Source organism: Bufo bufo, chromosome 1 (genome assembly GCF_905171765.1).
Source record: "Bufo bufo chromosome 1, aBufBuf1.1, whole genome shotgun sequence".
Classification (NCBI taxonomy): Eukaryota; Metazoa; Chordata; class Amphibia; order Anura; family Bufonidae; genus Bufo; species Bufo bufo.
Window position 1 is genome coordinate 581,990,544 of NC_053389.1, and position 16,907 is coordinate 582,007,450.

The 16,907-nt window shown below is 42.3% G+C and overlaps 1 protein-coding gene across 1 annotated transcript in view; it reads right to left on the reverse strand.

The window, feature by feature from the left end:
* Positions 1-2,438: 2,438 nt before the first annotated feature.
* RBM17 (RNA binding motif protein 17) overlaps positions 2,439-16,907 on the reverse strand; it is a 42,234-nt gene continuing 27,765 nt past the window's right edge. Inside the window, exons 6-12 of the mRNA XM_040413332.1 lie at positions 13,634-13,690; positions 12,857-12,995; positions 12,093-12,244; positions 10,849-10,925; positions 10,630-10,728; positions 7,454-7,526; positions 2,439-2,691 (exon numbers count right to left, since the gene is read on the reverse strand). Coding sequence (XP_040269266.1) covers positions 2,594-2,691; positions 7,454-7,526; positions 10,630-10,728; positions 10,849-10,925; positions 12,093-12,244; positions 12,857-12,995; positions 13,634-13,690 — 695 coding nt within the window. The 3' untranslated portion in view covers positions 2,439-2,593. The remainder of the gene's footprint in view (positions 2,692-7,453; positions 7,527-10,629; positions 10,729-10,848; positions 10,926-12,092; positions 12,245-12,856; positions 12,996-13,633; positions 13,691-16,907) is intronic.

A 16,907-nucleotide genomic window follows, 5' to 3' on the forward strand; every position in this document is an offset into this window, starting at 1 on the left:
CAAATGTACAGTTCATACAGCCATTCACTAGCCTCAGCAGTTTTGTGTCACCAACCTTCGCGTTACCACAGAAGCTCAGCAGTCATGTGCCATTCAGGGGCACACCACTGCTGAAGCCAGTGAATGGCTGCAGAGATCCAAGTGACCACAGAGGGGGAGGCCAACTCCATACAGGTCATTCGGTGCCTTCAATTGTGCTGAATGAAGACTGTATCACAAGTTGTAGTTCTAGTCTACAGCAGAACACAAAAGTAGCTTCACTCTTTAGGCTGGAAACTTTGAATGTGAAACTGAATGTTGGATTTCTTGCAAATGTAAGGTTGTGGCACTTTCACTAGTTGCGATTGCTGCTTCAATACACTGCGATCTCTGGCCGTGCATTGTGTCATGGTCAAAACTGTTGTGTAGCCCTAGCTTTAAAACTGGAAAGTTGTGTTACAAAATCTTCAAACAGCCCCAGCCCTAAAAGTGGTGGTACCAAGTGGCAATGAAGGTACATCTGTATGATACTCGGCATCATGTGAGTACCGGACAGTAGACCCACAGTTGGGTTACAATTAATCGCATCATGGATTACCATGATGCAGGAAGTTTGGGTCAGCTGAGCTGCAGTTCCTCAGGGAAACGTGGCCATCAAACAGACCGCATATAGCCATCTGAAACTGGCCTAAGTTAAAATATTTAGCCCACATATCCATAGAGCTAAATTGTATACGTCAGTGTAGAAATAATTACTAGAAATACAGAAGTTCTGCAACACAAGTCTTCATCATGTTAGTACACTTTTTATTTAATTTACCATTCATCTTTAGCTTAAAGCTATTCTCCTTTCTCCCAGATTGAACTGAATCAAACTCCAACATCTATCTCAATAGATTTGACAAAATTGGCAATTAAAGTGAAGAAAGTCAATTCTAAAACCAGTTTACACCACAATCAATAAATAGCCCAAACTCGATTAAAACCAAAGACTAAAAGGTGTAATGTTAAATCCAATTGTGTATCCGGGCAAATGGCATACAAAAACATCAGGATAGTTTATTACCTACTATATGTGCTCAGGGCCTAAATGGGGCATGGGGTCCATAAAGGGGTTTGACAAGTGTTTTATACTGCTGACCTAGCTTTAGGAGAAGTCATCAGCATCTTATCGGTGGGGGTCCGCCAGCTCCCCGACCCCCCCCCTCCCGCTTATCAGCTGTTAAAGGTCACCAAGACCTTTGCGAGGCTGGTCATTAAGGGGTTAAAAGAAGGCCATAAATATGATCTGAACAGAGCCTTACAAGTTGCTTGTGGTGCAATTTGATCAGTGTTGATACTGTAATCACCAGGCAGGTAATAAGTTGGGACTAGATTCATTAAAGGGGTTGGTTCACTTCAGCAAGTGACATTTATTATGTAGAGAAAGTTAACAGAAGCCACTTACTAATGTAATGTTATTATCTATATTGCCTTCTTTGCTGGCTGGATTCATTTTTCCATCACATTATACACTGCTCGTTTCCATGGTTACGACCACCCTGCAATCCGGTGGCCGTGCTTGCCCATTATAGTATTTATAAAGTAAAAACCAGCACCGTTCTTAAAAGCTATTCTTCAGTACAGCAAGCACATACAAATAATCACGGCTCCCCGACTGTAAACGCGTTTAGGACATGTAGTTTGTCCGAAACGCGTTTACAGTTGGGGTGCTGTGATTGTTTGTATGGGCTTGCTGTACTCAAGAATAAACGATCGTCACAGCTTTTAAGAACGGTGCTGGTTTTTACTTTGTGGATTACAAAAGGTCGGGAATCTGATTACAACCGTGCATGTCTGGTACAAAAAAGGTACCGGTGAGCTGGAGCTTACTTTTGCATATGAACAGTATTTATAAACTGAATGTTACGCATTAGGAACTTTAATATCATTTACCTCCAATCTTTAGTATGCCATTAAATGTTCCTTTAATCTGATGACATCTCTCCGTCTTATTGATCAATGGTTCTTCTGGTTTAACTCAAGCATCAGAGGTAGGCTACATTCACAAAAGGGAATCTGTCCACACATAGGAATCCGACAAATTACGATGCAGTCTGTGTGCACCCCACACTTTTCACAGGTCCCTTTGTAAAAACACCTATTCTCGTCTGCAAAACGTACAAGAACAGGACATGTTCTATCATTTGGTTCTGAGAACTTTATTTAGGAAACGTGTAGAACAGAAATGTTTTATACACAACTAGAGAAATGTATTAAATCCATGACACCCGACAGAGTTACACTGGATTTAATTTCCTAGTCCATTTATACTGATAATGGTCAGAGCTTACAGGGCAGACCTCTGTTCTGTTCATGGGAAAAAACCTCATAAAATGCCACTTTGCTAATAAATACACACTGGAGAGAAACGGATCTTGATAGAGTATAAATGAAACAAACTGTACAAAGATTGGTGCGGTTTTAAAAGGTTCTTTATACTATAAAAAGAAGAAACGAAACCCATCACAATAAACGTGATAAACTGACATATTTCCATGATGAGTAGATGACACTCATGGTCCCCAACACTCTGAAGAGACTACTCGCTTCAAAGTATAGGACTACAGTAAACTTAATCTCCAAGGTCCAGAGTTCTGAATTTATCTAGGTTGTAGAAGCATGCCTTCACTATTCGACCACCAAAGTATCTTCCATTGAGGTCCACCACAGCTGTGAAAAAGAAGAAAAAATGATTTATTCTTTATTTCTGAAGAATCACAATATATAGTACACCATATGAGCATTTAATATACCTGGTATCAATGGGACAGATTAGGCCAGACTGTCAGATTTTCTGGATTATCAAACAGCCATAGAAAAGAACATCAATTATTATGAAGTAATGAGAACTTTTAGAAGAAAGCTTATGATCTACCTCTCCAGTCACTGCAGCAATAGACATCACAGCAGGGCTGGTTGACATGCCAAGCAGCACGTTCACAGAAAGCATGTCTGTCCTGCCAATCTGTAGACCAGGCTGGATGAATCATACAGCAAAGGCTGACCAGAAAGTCTGGCTCGTCAGCCAAACAGAGCACTAGATGCTCAATTTGAAGTGATCACTCCAGTCATTAGTTTCTCTAAGCTGGTATGTTTCTGGATTTCTGTTTGGGTAGCCATTAGATTTAGAAGCGCCTTTTCACTCATCATTTCTCTGAATTCTCCTTCCGCTTACTGTCTGCTGTCTTGCCTCCGATTTGTCTGCCATTCTTGGACTCAATTCTACTCCTGCCTTGACCCTTGTTCTCCACCACATCATGGTTTTGGCTCATTCTCCTATTAGTAATGAACCCAGGCTCTGGCTATTACTAATCATCTTCAGCATCTAATGCCCCTCTGCCAGTTGTGACGATTCTGGGGAAGCAACCTTGGAATCTCCAGCAGTGAAGTCTAGCATCCTTTATAGGGGTTAAAGGGTGAAAACCTGGGAATCACAGATTACACATCCCAGTCTAGCCAGAGACAAGCTGACTGTGGTCTCAATTATCACAGGTGGCAAGCAAAATCATTACGATATGCCCTTAAAATGTCCACATTGGTTATCTCTACTGCTTCTTGCTTCATGTATCCTGGGATCCTCCACGGTCCTACCCTACAACTCTGTTACGACCTTCATCTGACGTGTCATCTATAAGTCATGTGACTGTGCAGCTAATCGCTTTCTGCTTGCTGGAAAACCCTTTTAGCAGCTCTGGTGGATGCCCTAAGGATGCCATACATATCAAAATTCGAGATCACTTCCAAGATATAAGTATTCTGAAGGAACATGGGTAATAAGATAATAGGAGCACATGAAGAATCAGAGAATCTTCACAATATTGTGTCCTACACAGAAACTAGGCGAGTTAACCTTCATTTTGTAACTCTACGGTAGCAGCATGTGAACATGTGAGACCCACTAATCACAGGAGAACTGCTCCCTTTTAATAGCCTGTTAGATTGGTGGACATTATGACATGCACCAATAGTCAAGCCAAATGCAGAAACAGTTCTGTTCTAAGAATGAAGAGAGATCAACATTCCACGTGACTGCTCTATTATATCTCCACATGCTGTTACATTATATTAGTTCGCATGCTCTTCAGTTGTGATTGTACTCTTCTCAAACAACATGCTCAGCGGAAAGGTTTAGACTATAAAGGTCACTTTACATGGGACTATGTAAAAGCAGATTGTCAGGAAGCGTTCCTTCCCAACAATCTGCTGATCGTTACTGGAGGAGACCACTGCATTTACCTGCAGCGATCTCCTCCAAAGTTTGAGGAGGAGCGATTGCTAATGCCTCGCTGTTAATCTTGTTGTTTCCCGGCAGCAGAGCCGGTTTACACAGCACGATCTGCCACCGGGAAACGAGGATTGTTGTGCTGCACAAAAGATCCAATTGCCTGATAAACTAGCGTTTTGCTTGTTAGCAATGATCTGTTCAATTCTCAACCGGTGTAAAGAGCCCTTAAAATGTAACTGTCATTTTGGTTTAAAGAGTTTTCTTAGCTGAGCTTCAACTTAGAGTTGCTAAGCAGAGTCAGTCTTCAGCATTTTACTGAGCGCTAAAGATGCCTGTGTGCAACAAGTCAGATAGGCAGGGTGGTGGGCAGTGATGGGGCACATGCACGTAGTCAGGGACAAGAGGCAGGCTGGCATCTTCAGCACTCGGTAAAATGCTCAAGACCGAAGATAGACTTTCCTTAGCAATGCTATTAGAGCTTTACTGAGAAAATTCTTTACACCCTGATTTCTAGCACAAAGAATCATCTTAGTTTGATACAGTATATTATAAAAATTGTTAAAATCTCAGAAAAATTCTTCAATCCACAAGATATGTGCAAAAATAACATGATCATAAATCATTAATGTATATGTTATAAATACATTATACCACAGCCACATTTATTCTTTTGCATTGTGCAATGGCTTAAATATAAAATAAAAGCAGCAATACTCACCCCAGTGATTCCAATGTTCCCCAGGTCCCCTCCAGTCCCCTTATCCCTCGAGACACAGAAATGTGACCAGTGGCTGAGTCCCCACTGCAGCCAAGTATTACCTGAGCAGGCACATTTCTGTTTCGAGAAGGACCAGTAGAGACCAACCGAGGTGGGGGGGGGAGCATAGAAATAGGAGTGCTGGAGAATCAGAGAGGTGAGAAATACTTTTATTTTTTTAACAGTCCACAGAGAGATCACGGTACTCACTGATACTTCAAATTGGGGTCTTTATTGATTTCACAGCAGGTTTACACGTGGGCGGGTAAACACTCACCTGGATCGGCCGGTCCATGTAAGTCTTTACCCATCTGTGTGTAAACCTGCTGGGATCTCTCTATCTGTGGACTGTTTGGAAGTTTTTGCTATGCTGCACTGAGCACCACTACATACAAGTTGTGGAACTACTGGTTTTAGAATGGGAGTCCGGGCTGGTTCTAGGTGTTGCCGACATGATTTTGTTGCTTTGACTTTTTTTTTTTTTTTCTGTCCCTTGTTTAAACATTTTTACCAGTTAGAAAGCCCCTTTCAACAGAACATCAAGGGTTGTGCATGACCTAGGATTGTTTCCAGCAACGTTCTTATACAGAAAAGTGTAGGGGGTCATTTTCTTTGACCACAGACAGTTATGTTATGATATGAGCTATAAACTTTATATATGCAATTGACCTTTACGTTTTATTACATATTTTCATTTATTTATATATACATTTTGCTTTCTAGACTACATTTACACACTAAGCAACGTGTACATGTAATTATGATAATGCTATTTTCTTACACAGATAAACTAGAAAAGTGGTCTGGAGTAGTGGCGTTGCCGGAGCAAGCCAAGTATTGCGCCACCTAACCTGTGGACACAGCTTTTATAGAACCACACCCCACAGTATACCAAGACTAACATTACCAATAATAAGCAAAGGCTAAATAATACAGCTACTGGGTGTCCTATTCCCCCATCTTAAGGGGCGGCTGCTCCATTCATTCTCTATGGGACTGCCAGAGATAACCTAGTACAGCGCTCGGCTATTTCCAGCGGTCCCATAGAGAATGACCGAAGCAGCAGCGCACATGCCTGATCTGGCACTCCATCAGATCGGGGGAATGGAACAACCCTTCTCGGAATCAGTGGGGGTTCCAGCTGTCGGACCCCACTGATCAGTTAGTTTTCACCTATCCTGTGGAAAGGGGAAACCTTAAAACTTAGCACAACCCCTTCATTCATTCCCAATCTCCCTATATTTGTTAACAGTGGCTAAATGTACAATAAAAGTCAAAAAAGTGACAGCACAGTGCAGTATTAATGCAGTTAAAAAAAATCAACAGTCATGGTGGAACATTATAGAGAAGGAAGACCCAGTGGGAGCAGTCTCCTTCCAGCCAAACTTTGTGTGCTCTTCTCAATACTCCATACATAGAGATCAATGGAAACTGCGCACTAGGACGCAACTGAGAGTCTAAGCCCTCTCTCTCTGTCTCTGCTATGAAAGATACCCAATATACAGACCTGCTGATCCCACCAAAATCTGGTTGGACTGAATCTATTCTATATGGCCTGCCTGAAACCAATATCTCAGGTAGACTTCTTTTAAAGGAGAAGAAAGCAATGAATACATCAAGGCTTGAAAGTCTGAAACTAAAGGGGACGGTGGGGTCACAGACATGTTTTTGAGGTGTAGTTAAAAAGAAAAGACCAAAACAGAAAACTCGCACCAGATGGAATAATAATTAACCCATCAGCATTAAAACGTTTACTGTTAATACATTACTCATACTTTACAGTAAATAAGCCTGGCGACAACAAATAAAGGGAGATTTCCATCATGGAAAACAAACAGTAAAGCATTAGATGCATATTAGCCAAACCTGCAGATGTCAGGGAGATAAGGATCGGGCTGCTGAATTTCAACATACCCAATCCTTTTGTTATTAGGTGAGGGAGGGGGGAAGCTCAGCTTAATGGTGCATTTAGACGCACCAATAACCATCCAGATTATCGGAAACGACCGTTCCCGATCATCTGGCCATCTAAATGTGCCGCCAATCATCCGATGAACGAGTAAAACGCTTGTTCATAGGGTGATCCTGTCACTTATGCAGGCACCATCGATCATGGCTTCGGAGCAGCAGATCGTGCGCTCTAAACAGTGATCTTCTGCCTAGAAACAGTGATTGCAATAGCCATCCCTCATCCTTATACTGTGAAGGAGATTGCTGCATATAAATACAGCGGTCTCCTTCACTGAATAAGCAGCCGACTGCTGGCCGCTCAGTCGGCCCGTCTAAATCCACCTTAAGCCTGTTTACTGAATACACTAGTAGGAGGTAACGAGTGACACCAATTACTGGCTTTGCAATTACAAAAGGCCACTATTATCCTTCAGCCTCGTTCCTTCCCACAGACAGCCTTTGACAAATTGTTCAGGGTTTACAGAAAACATGCAATTTACCTTTTATAGCCGACTCCACCCGCTCAAATTCCAAAAATATCCTCACAGCCTCTTCATCTGGAGTGCCAGGGATCTAAAAGAGAAAGACATTGGGAAAGATTTATCAAACCAATCAGATTCCACCATTCATTTTCCAAAGGAGCTCGAAAGGTGGAATCTGATTGGATGCTACGGGCAACTCGGCCTGTTTTATTTTACACCAGTTTTGATAAATTCCCACCAGTAAGACCATTACAAGGGAATGTATTAAGTCATTTCTAATAAATACACTTTGGAGGAGGTTTATCTAAATTGGTCTAAAGGAGTACTGGCTTAGTTGCTCATAGCAACCAATCAGAGTCCATCTTTCATTTTGAGAACTCCGTTGGAAAAATTAAAGGTAGAATCTGATTGGTTTCTGTGAGCAACTAAGCCAGTTTTTCTTTCCAGCAGTTTTGATAAATCAGTAATCTGACTGCTGTACAAAAAATAAACAGGAAAGAGCTACTTCCACGTGAAAGAAATTAAGCGAATCTGCATAAAGCTTTCCTTCTATACTTTAGCCATGTTACCAATATTACTACTAAAGAGCACTAAATGCTCACATCACAGGGCCTGCCTGGGTGAAAATAGGGGTATGCCTGGGTTCAGCTCTGAACCCGGACAACCCCTTTAATCACACAAGACCGCCGGGAGTACAGGGCGAGCGATCACTGACAGCGCTGGCCAGTGAGCAGGAAGAAAGTAAAGACATTTATTCCTATATTAGTACATATTTCATCTATAATAACTTCCGTGTGAGGGAGCAGTGATGGCAGACAACGGGCAGCTCCCAGCCCGTCTCCCTAGTACAGCACTGCAATGTTAGGAAGACAGCTCGGAAAAAGATCGCTGCTAAGGGACATTTCAGCCCTAGCTTTCTCCTATAAATAAAGGTTTTCACTAAATAAAGTATATTAGAAAAATGCTCCCTATCCATTAGCAAAAAATATATAAAAATATGGCAGTTAAACTTTAAAGAGAACCTGTCATCACATGCAGGGCAATCTGCAGGCAGCTTGTTATAGAGCAGAAAGAGCTGAGCAGACTGATATATAGTTTTGTGAGAAAAGATTGAGTAAAACTTCCCTCGTACTCACAGGCTGAAGTGTGACCAGACAAGCACTGTTGTGTGGAGGTGTGTGGTTAGAAAAGACTTCAGCCTGTGAGTAAGAGGTGAGCATGGACAACGGAATTTTATCTGTAAATGCAAATGTGATCGCACACTACATCCAGCACTCTGCCCTCCATGCTGGATGTGACATTGGTTTATATTTTGGCCAAAGCATAGTAAGCCACTCACCGCGTCAAGGTCGTCTCAATTGAGTGGTCCCTAACTCTTGTTCCTACCTGTTCATGGGCCATAACAGCCACATGAAATCCAGGGAATGCAGGTCAGCATGCAAGCCAAGTACACTTTGCCTGTAACCCCGTCCGGTGCCATTACAGCTTTCATCGGATCCAGGGATGCAAGTACCAACATGCATGCTGAACCCACCATATACTTCTCCTGGAGCCAGATGGCTAATGGTAGGTTCTATATAAGAGTTAGGGACCACTCAATTGAGACGACCTTGACGCGGTGAGTGGCTTACTATGCTTTGGCCAAAATATAAACCAATGTCACATCCAGCATGGAGGGCAGAGTGCTGGATGTAGTGTGCGATCACATTTGCATTTTCCGTTTGTGTATGTATTTCGCCATAGTGATGTGCACCTGCAGGCAGGTTGTGCGGACTCAACCCCTTATAATTGGAATCTTATCTGTGCTGTCATCTGGACAGAATATAGTGCTCTACAGGGCGGAGAACGGAGCTTACATGGGCTACTGATCTGCATTCTCACACAGACCGTCCTGCTGTATAATTAGGACAGATTCCATGTAAAGGAATCTGACGGCGGCCATTTTAATTCCTCCACTGATTGCACCTAGACAAAACGAGCCATTATAAAGAAAGGCATTTTGGCGTTTTTTCAGTATATTCCGTTTTTTTGTGTTTCCCAAAGTTCAGAAAAAGCAAACGTTTAAATGTGATATACCGTGCAATAGTTTTAGTGAAGTGTGGAAAAAATGTTGCTAAGTAATGCTTTCACAGATAGAAGTATTAAAGGGATTATCTGCTTCTTACTACTGATGACCTATCCTCAGGATAGGTAATCAATATCAGATCAGCGGAGCTCTGTTTACCTACTCGCCGCAGCAACTGCAGTGCTGTGCAATTACAGCTATGGAGTCCCCATTCACTTCTATGGGTTGGCTCTGCAGGTTTTCCAGAAATAGCAGAGTCGATGCACAGCTATTTTCAGCACTCTCATTGGAGTGGATGGAGGCCAAGCTTGCACGGTGCACCCTCATTCATTTGCTTGCCCCATAGTAGAGATATAGGCAGGTCTCAGACATTGGTGGCACATCCTAGAGATAAGCCACTGTCATGGAAGAAATTTGGTATGATTCCTCCAACATACACCTGTAATGTTTCAACCTGGACACGGGTCTTTCTCCAGCACAATAAAGTGTATACGTACATAGTATATATTGGTGAATCTCAAGTAATCATCCAATTGTGCCCAGGGACCTCTCCTTCAGTAACCCACTCATGCTGTATATGTTCTTTCAAACTATCATGGGGCACATCACATGGACTCAAATCCATCCCCTTTCAGTTGCCTACAGCACATTGAACATAAGTGTTCCTACATCCTACCTTTGAATACACTGAGCAGTCCAATCAGCACAGATTGGGGAATGCAATTAGTTATTAAAACAGGCATGTCAGAAAAGGTGAGAGGTCCTCTTCAAGTGAGAATTTGCAATACTTGAATATGTAATGTAATACTCAGAGAAACAGCATGCAGTGATGACATCATGGATACCATCATATCAGGGTTGCTGACCCTTCAACCTGGCACCAATACTGACTACAGTAGTGTGGACTTAAAGGGGTTCTGCAGTTTGTTTAAACTGATAATCTATCCTCTGGCGCCACGGCCTTCTCAAACAGCTGATCGGCGGGTGTCGGACCCCGCCAATCAGATGCTGATGATCTATCCAGAGGATAGATCATCAGTTTAAACAAACTGCAGAACCCCTTTAAATTTCGTAATGACAAACACAATCACATAAGGATAACGGATAAAAGATAATTAAATGAACTTACCTCAAAAATGACACATTTGCTAACTTTGCCATATTTTTCACATTCTTCTTTTGTTTCACCCTCCAGATCTTCATCTACTTCCCCTGCACCAACCATATTCTGTAAAATGAAGACAAAATACCATTTTTCAAACTGCGCACATTGTGGTGTAAAATCTGCTGACACATTTAAGGGCACATTCACACGTGTATTTTTGGGTACTTGCTTCTAAAGTCTTACCCGCAATAAAACCACTTTGGTAGGACACTTCAGTATTTCTGTAAGAGGGTTTGGATCAGCTTTTTTAGATGCATCAACTATAAGAAAATGATGCAAAAGGTTAGATTATCCCCACCGCAACAAAACAGGCCACAAAACTAAACACAAAAGAAACATCACACGATGTGCATTTGTCCTCTCGGGTTCTAATCTGTGGTCTAACATAAAACATACAGCATGCATATACAATATGAAGATGCAGAAGAGACATACTACTTAGGTCTCAATGCATCTTGGTTATCCATAGTTACAAATTGCCAAACTACAGTATTTCAATCAATGCAAACCTTTGCCCAGGGTTAAAGGAGTTTTCTGGGAGAGAAAACTTGTATAAAGGGTTATCAAAGACTTAAAAAAGTGGCCGACCTGCGGTGGGGTTCATACTTACTTGGTCTCTGATGCTGGGTTCTAGCTGCATTGCTCCCCAGACACGTCTGCAGATCTGTGATGCTCTGGCATCAACATTTTGTTGATGGTACCAAGTGACTGTTGCAGCCAATCAGTGGACACAGTAGTGGCCTGTCATCCAAGTGGCACATTGACCAGTGACATGCCACATGGGTGCCAGGTTACCGTTGTGGCCGGTGATTGGCTGCAGCGGTCATGTTGCGCCCTTCACCAGGATGTTGATGCCAGAGAAGCCGGGGGGAGCAATGGAGCCACAACCCTGCGACAGCGACCAGGTAAGTATGAACTCCAGCGTAGGTCGTCCAATCTCTGAGGTCTTTTTAGGTCTTGGTTAACCCCTTTAAAATGTGACAGAATGAGATAGAAAAGAAGTCATGCACTGGTCCATCGCTGCCACGTTCAGGTTCCCACTGCTCTCCACTCCCCATTTCCTTGTCCCGAATTGATATGAAGGAAAATGCTGTAAATGCCTTCTTAGCCAATCACTGACCACAGCAGCGACCAGCCTCAGCCAATGCTTGACTGAGAAGGCAAATCCAGCCATTTCATGTGTTGAGCGAGGACCATAAGGTGGAGAGCAACGGGAACAAAACACCTTTGCAATTGTGGGAGATCCGTGAGGGAGTGTATACTCTTCTTTTATTTATTTTTTCTAACCCCGAGGTAGATATATACACACATATTCACACCAAATCGACAACCCCTTTAACTTACCTTTTATGTCAATATTTACACAGAGAATCTGGTTATGTAGGTCATTTGCAAATGTCATTATTGTGGGTATAAAAGAAACATACCTTTATCAGCCAAGTCACCAACAATGATTTTGCCTCCTCTCTTGCTTGTTTTCTCAACCGATAAGGCAGTACTAAGTCCCTGCTCATGTTTTCCCAGACCTTGTCCTTCCCGGAAGCCATATTTCTGCATGATTTTATGAGCCACAGTTCCACTATGAAGCCAGAAGTTAAGAAGATGTTGGTCACAGCACACATTGAGCCAGGAGCCTTCAGACAGAAACTACTCTTATATATCCCTCCTCCCCATTATGCATAAAAGCTGCTAGGCCTTCAGGTTTGAAAACATATGCTATCCTACTTGTATATTTTCAGGGACTGAACATATACATTGCAAACTTGATTTTTAGGCCTAGTAAAAATAATTAAAATAAAGAAATTCTGCAATATTTCAACATATATCTGCAATCACCCACTATACGGATCAGACTTCACTATTATTCCAATTATCAAGTAATGATGCGATATTTAAAGAGGACCTTTTACTAGTTTTTGCTTTATAAAAGCAATACTGCATACTGTAGTCTATGTTCAGGAGATGCCATCCCACAAATTTTTTGCCATCCCACTAATCCCACTAACGGGGAGCCCATCGGCGCTAAGGAGGAGCGGATCATGAATTTTTTTTCGAGATCGAATCTCCTGAACATGGACTACAGTATGCAGTATTGCTTTTATAAAGTAAAAACTGGTGAACAGTCCTCTGAGTAAGGAATAAATCATAACATTAGATATACAAGAAGCTACTTCTGCAATGAAACTCTTACCCCATGTTTGCAATAAATGAATTGCTGGGCCCAGTTGGTGACCGAGGTCTCTCTGGCTCATCATATATGGGAGGTGGAATTGCTGCTTTAGGTATAGGTGGACGGGGCCTCGGCTCCTCATCATAAGAGGGCACAATGGCTGAAATAAGATTAGGACATGGACAATGTGACACTCAAAAGATAATTAATTCATAAATACTAATTACAGTTCATAATTTTGCAACTAATAATTATATTTACTGGTATTTCTTAGATGTTTCCATGTATACAGTATATAGTGTATTTTATGCATGGATGATTGTGAATATTGCAGTTGATACCAACGACAAGCCTAGTGTTTTTATACTTTTAGTGGTTAGCACTGCGACTTTGATGCTGCATATACAAAGGTTTTTAAACAAAGGTGATATGGTGCCCAATTATAAAAAATTTGGAATTAAGGATTTTTAGGCTGTGTTTCTTCTGTGTAGATTTGTGTGTGCACTCTTATATATAATGACAGCTACTAACACATCCCACAATGAGGGAAGTCAAATTTTTCTACCAAGGAGATAGATATGACTTCAAATTGGAACTTTGTGTACAATGTTAAAAATATACTGTGTTCCAAGCAAACTACAACTACTACCAACACAATACATACTATCATATAAGGATTACAAGAAAGTTACATTGTGCTACAGACAGACATCTTTATGCTCACAAATACTTGAGCAACATTGTACCAAGACTCCCTCTAGTGGTAAAATGCAATCACAAAGTCATAGCAACACTTACATTCCCGATCCTTCTCAACCAGTGATGTCGGTGGTGCAATAGCTGCTCCTCCCATGACTGTCAAGATACAAAGACAAAGCAAGTTTGACATATATAATGGCAATAAAATTATAGACTTAAAAACAAAGAAAAACATGTAAATGGGTAAAGACAAGAGTTTTAGGTGCCATTTTAGGCACATATCAGTGATTAAATTACATTTACATTAAAAGGTAGAGAATAATAGAGAAAATTGAATTTATTTACACTGTTCAATGACTATGCATGTGTTAAAATTACTGTATGGGCCTGAACTCTAATGGTTATTGCCTGAGACCAAAGGAGTCTCCAAAATGGTGTTTCTTAGGCATCTTTCACACGAGCGTGACGGATTAGGTCCGGATGCGTTCAGTGAAACTCGCACCATTTTGCAAGCAAATTCAGTCAGACAGCCATCCTCTTTGATGGCACAGCCCTATAAAACGCTCATCCCACGCGGTTGTCACCATTTCACTGTGAGCTGAGCAGAAGGAGACATGGCAAGCGCTCAAGCCAGTGTTGCTGAAAACGGTTTTAAAAAAAATATTATTGGAGAGGGAGAGTGCAGGGAGATTGTAGGGAGAGTTTTTTGAGACTGTAGGTAGAGCGTAGGGAAACAGCAGGTTGAGTGTAATCGCCGTGTGCATAACATTCTAGAGCACTCACATTCAGAGTTAATCCCTTATTTTAGTGATACGGTTACGTTGTGCCCTTATTCCAAGACTGTAATTTTTTGCCCTGTACATGTGTGCAGTGGAGAGAAACTGATTATAGCAAATGCCTTCTGTTAACTGTTGTGTTACATAGCGTCAGTATTAGGCCACAGTTAAATATTTTGCCCTGTACATGTACAAAGTGGAATGGAATTTATAATAGCAAATGCCTTCTGTTAGCCATACAGTTGTCATACACCACAGCCAACAGTCAGTTGTCTGGGCTCTCCTAAGGAACAGGCAGTGGTAAATATTATGCTGTAGTCAGCACAAGTAGCAGCAGCCGTGGCAACAGGCCAGAGGTGCATCTCTCATCTAGCAGTTGTGCTGTGACCAACAATCCAGCTGTATTGGAATAGTTGACTCGCTCTTCACAATCATCTTAAGTTACAACAGATACACAGCCAGCAAACCGGTGGGTTCCTCTGACACCACACTTTGTTGGCATGGCCCAGGAACTGCCTCTATGCACTCAACCTGTCCTGAACCTGCCTCTTCCTTTTGCTGATCCGACTGTTAGCTGAGTAATGTTTGCCGCCGTCTCTTCTCTGCTTTTCAGCGACGATGACCTAGGGACAGTCAGCAGTTACAGGCCAGCACAGACTTGGAGGAGAGGTCCACTGTGGACTCCTTCAGGGACGTGTGCAAGAAACAGGTGAGATAACATTTGCAGATGATAATGTAGCTGATCGCACGTGGGAGCCGGGTGAAGAGTGGGCATCGTCGTCATCATCAGGGTGCGAGGGTGGCAGCGTGATGTAAAACAGCAGGGTGAAAGCATGCCCGAAAGACAGCATGGTGGAAGCAGTGGGAGACTACCATCTGCTACTTGGGAGACTACCTGTCAGAAATACACTGGTAGTGCACAAGTTCACAAAAGAAGCAGCAGACAGGCATCAGGCAGTGGTGGAGGGAAAATGCTATACTCAGCAATGTGGGAATATTTCATACAGTCACTGGGGGACTTTAGTGTGGCAGTATGCAGGATGTATGGGCAAGTAGGTGAGGCGCAGTCAGGGTGCTAATGTTAGCACGACATCCATTCCTGATGACATATCATTGGTATTAGATGATGTGGAAAAGAAAGAAAAGCAAATGGCAGAAGGGTCTTCCATTTGTACGGCAGGAGAGCGGTTGGAAAAGTGGGTTTGGAACTAGAAGGGGTAGGAGGAGGGGAGGGGGGAATTCTTCTGTCACTCCAGGAACGCCTCATGACCGTTTTTCTCTCCTCTTTTCAGTTCTTTGGATCCAACTACTGGTCACCTTCTGCACCACGAGGTACTCTTCATATGTAGTTTCAAGATGCAAGGGTAAAAGGTAATTGTAACTTTAAATATTAGGTAAAATGTATATAGTGGTCACGTATTGGCCCCATGTGGCCTCTTTTGTATGTGAATTACATAAAGGGGCATTTTCAGGAGATTGCAGGCCACAACAGCGATAATTGGCATATTGTGCCACGCACCTAACCAGCCAAACCCAATACCTGCAACAGCCCCTGTTTGGCCAACATATTATATGGTAGCTACTAGTTTTCAGGATCCTGTCCCTTAGGGCTCATGCACGTGGCCCGGCTGTGCCTGTCTTGCGGCCTGCAATCCAGAAGGTCCTGTTTGGAACGGAGGCACAGAACCCCACAAAACATTTTTTTGCTGTGCGGATGGATCTGTCTGCGGAATCCGCACGCATGTTGCTCGTGCATTGGGGGCCGCAAATTGCGGTCCCCAATGCACGGAACAGTCGAGCAACAGCCGTGTGCATGAGCCCCTATGGCAAGAATCCTGCGGCTACGTTTGATCCATCCACTATGTTCGGCCCAACTGGTTTTAACCCTAATACAATTTTAAAGTAAAATACCATCTGGTTTATATAATACATTTGTATAGTTTTTGATTTTACACTTAGAATATGGAAATCATTCTTTTTTTTTTTAAAGGGATTCATGTCTACAGTGTTAAAAACTAAATTTCTGTTTTCAGTAGTTTAACATTTGACAGAACAGAGCCATTTACAATTTTAGGGGGTCATTTACTATCCAGAAATATGACTATATTAGGAGTATATCAACAGTTATTTGCGCTGCAATCTGCAACTTTTCCCCGCTTACACCAAGTCTAAAATAGTGGACGGGGACGGGCTGGCAGGCCCCTCTAATTCATCATTTTCTACACCTGTTTTAGGCAAAGAAAATGGTCTAAGTGTAAGAAAGCAACAAAGCTGGCTTACATTTAGACCGGCTCTGGATACGCCAAAGTTATGTAAAGGCTGTTCTTAATAAATGACCCCCTTAAACGGGCTCTGTCACCTCAGCAAATGGCATTTATGTACAGAAAGTTAATACAAGGCACTTACAAATGTATTGCTATTATCCATATTACCTCCTTTGCTGGCTTGATACATTATATACTGCTCGGTCGTGGCGGTCGTGCTTGCCCACTATAGGAAAAAGTGCCGGCCTTTCTGTTGGCCGGGATAGCGAGAGCTCACACAGGCTGGTGCTTTTTTCTGTAGTGTACAAGCACGGCCACCACTGAGGGATTACT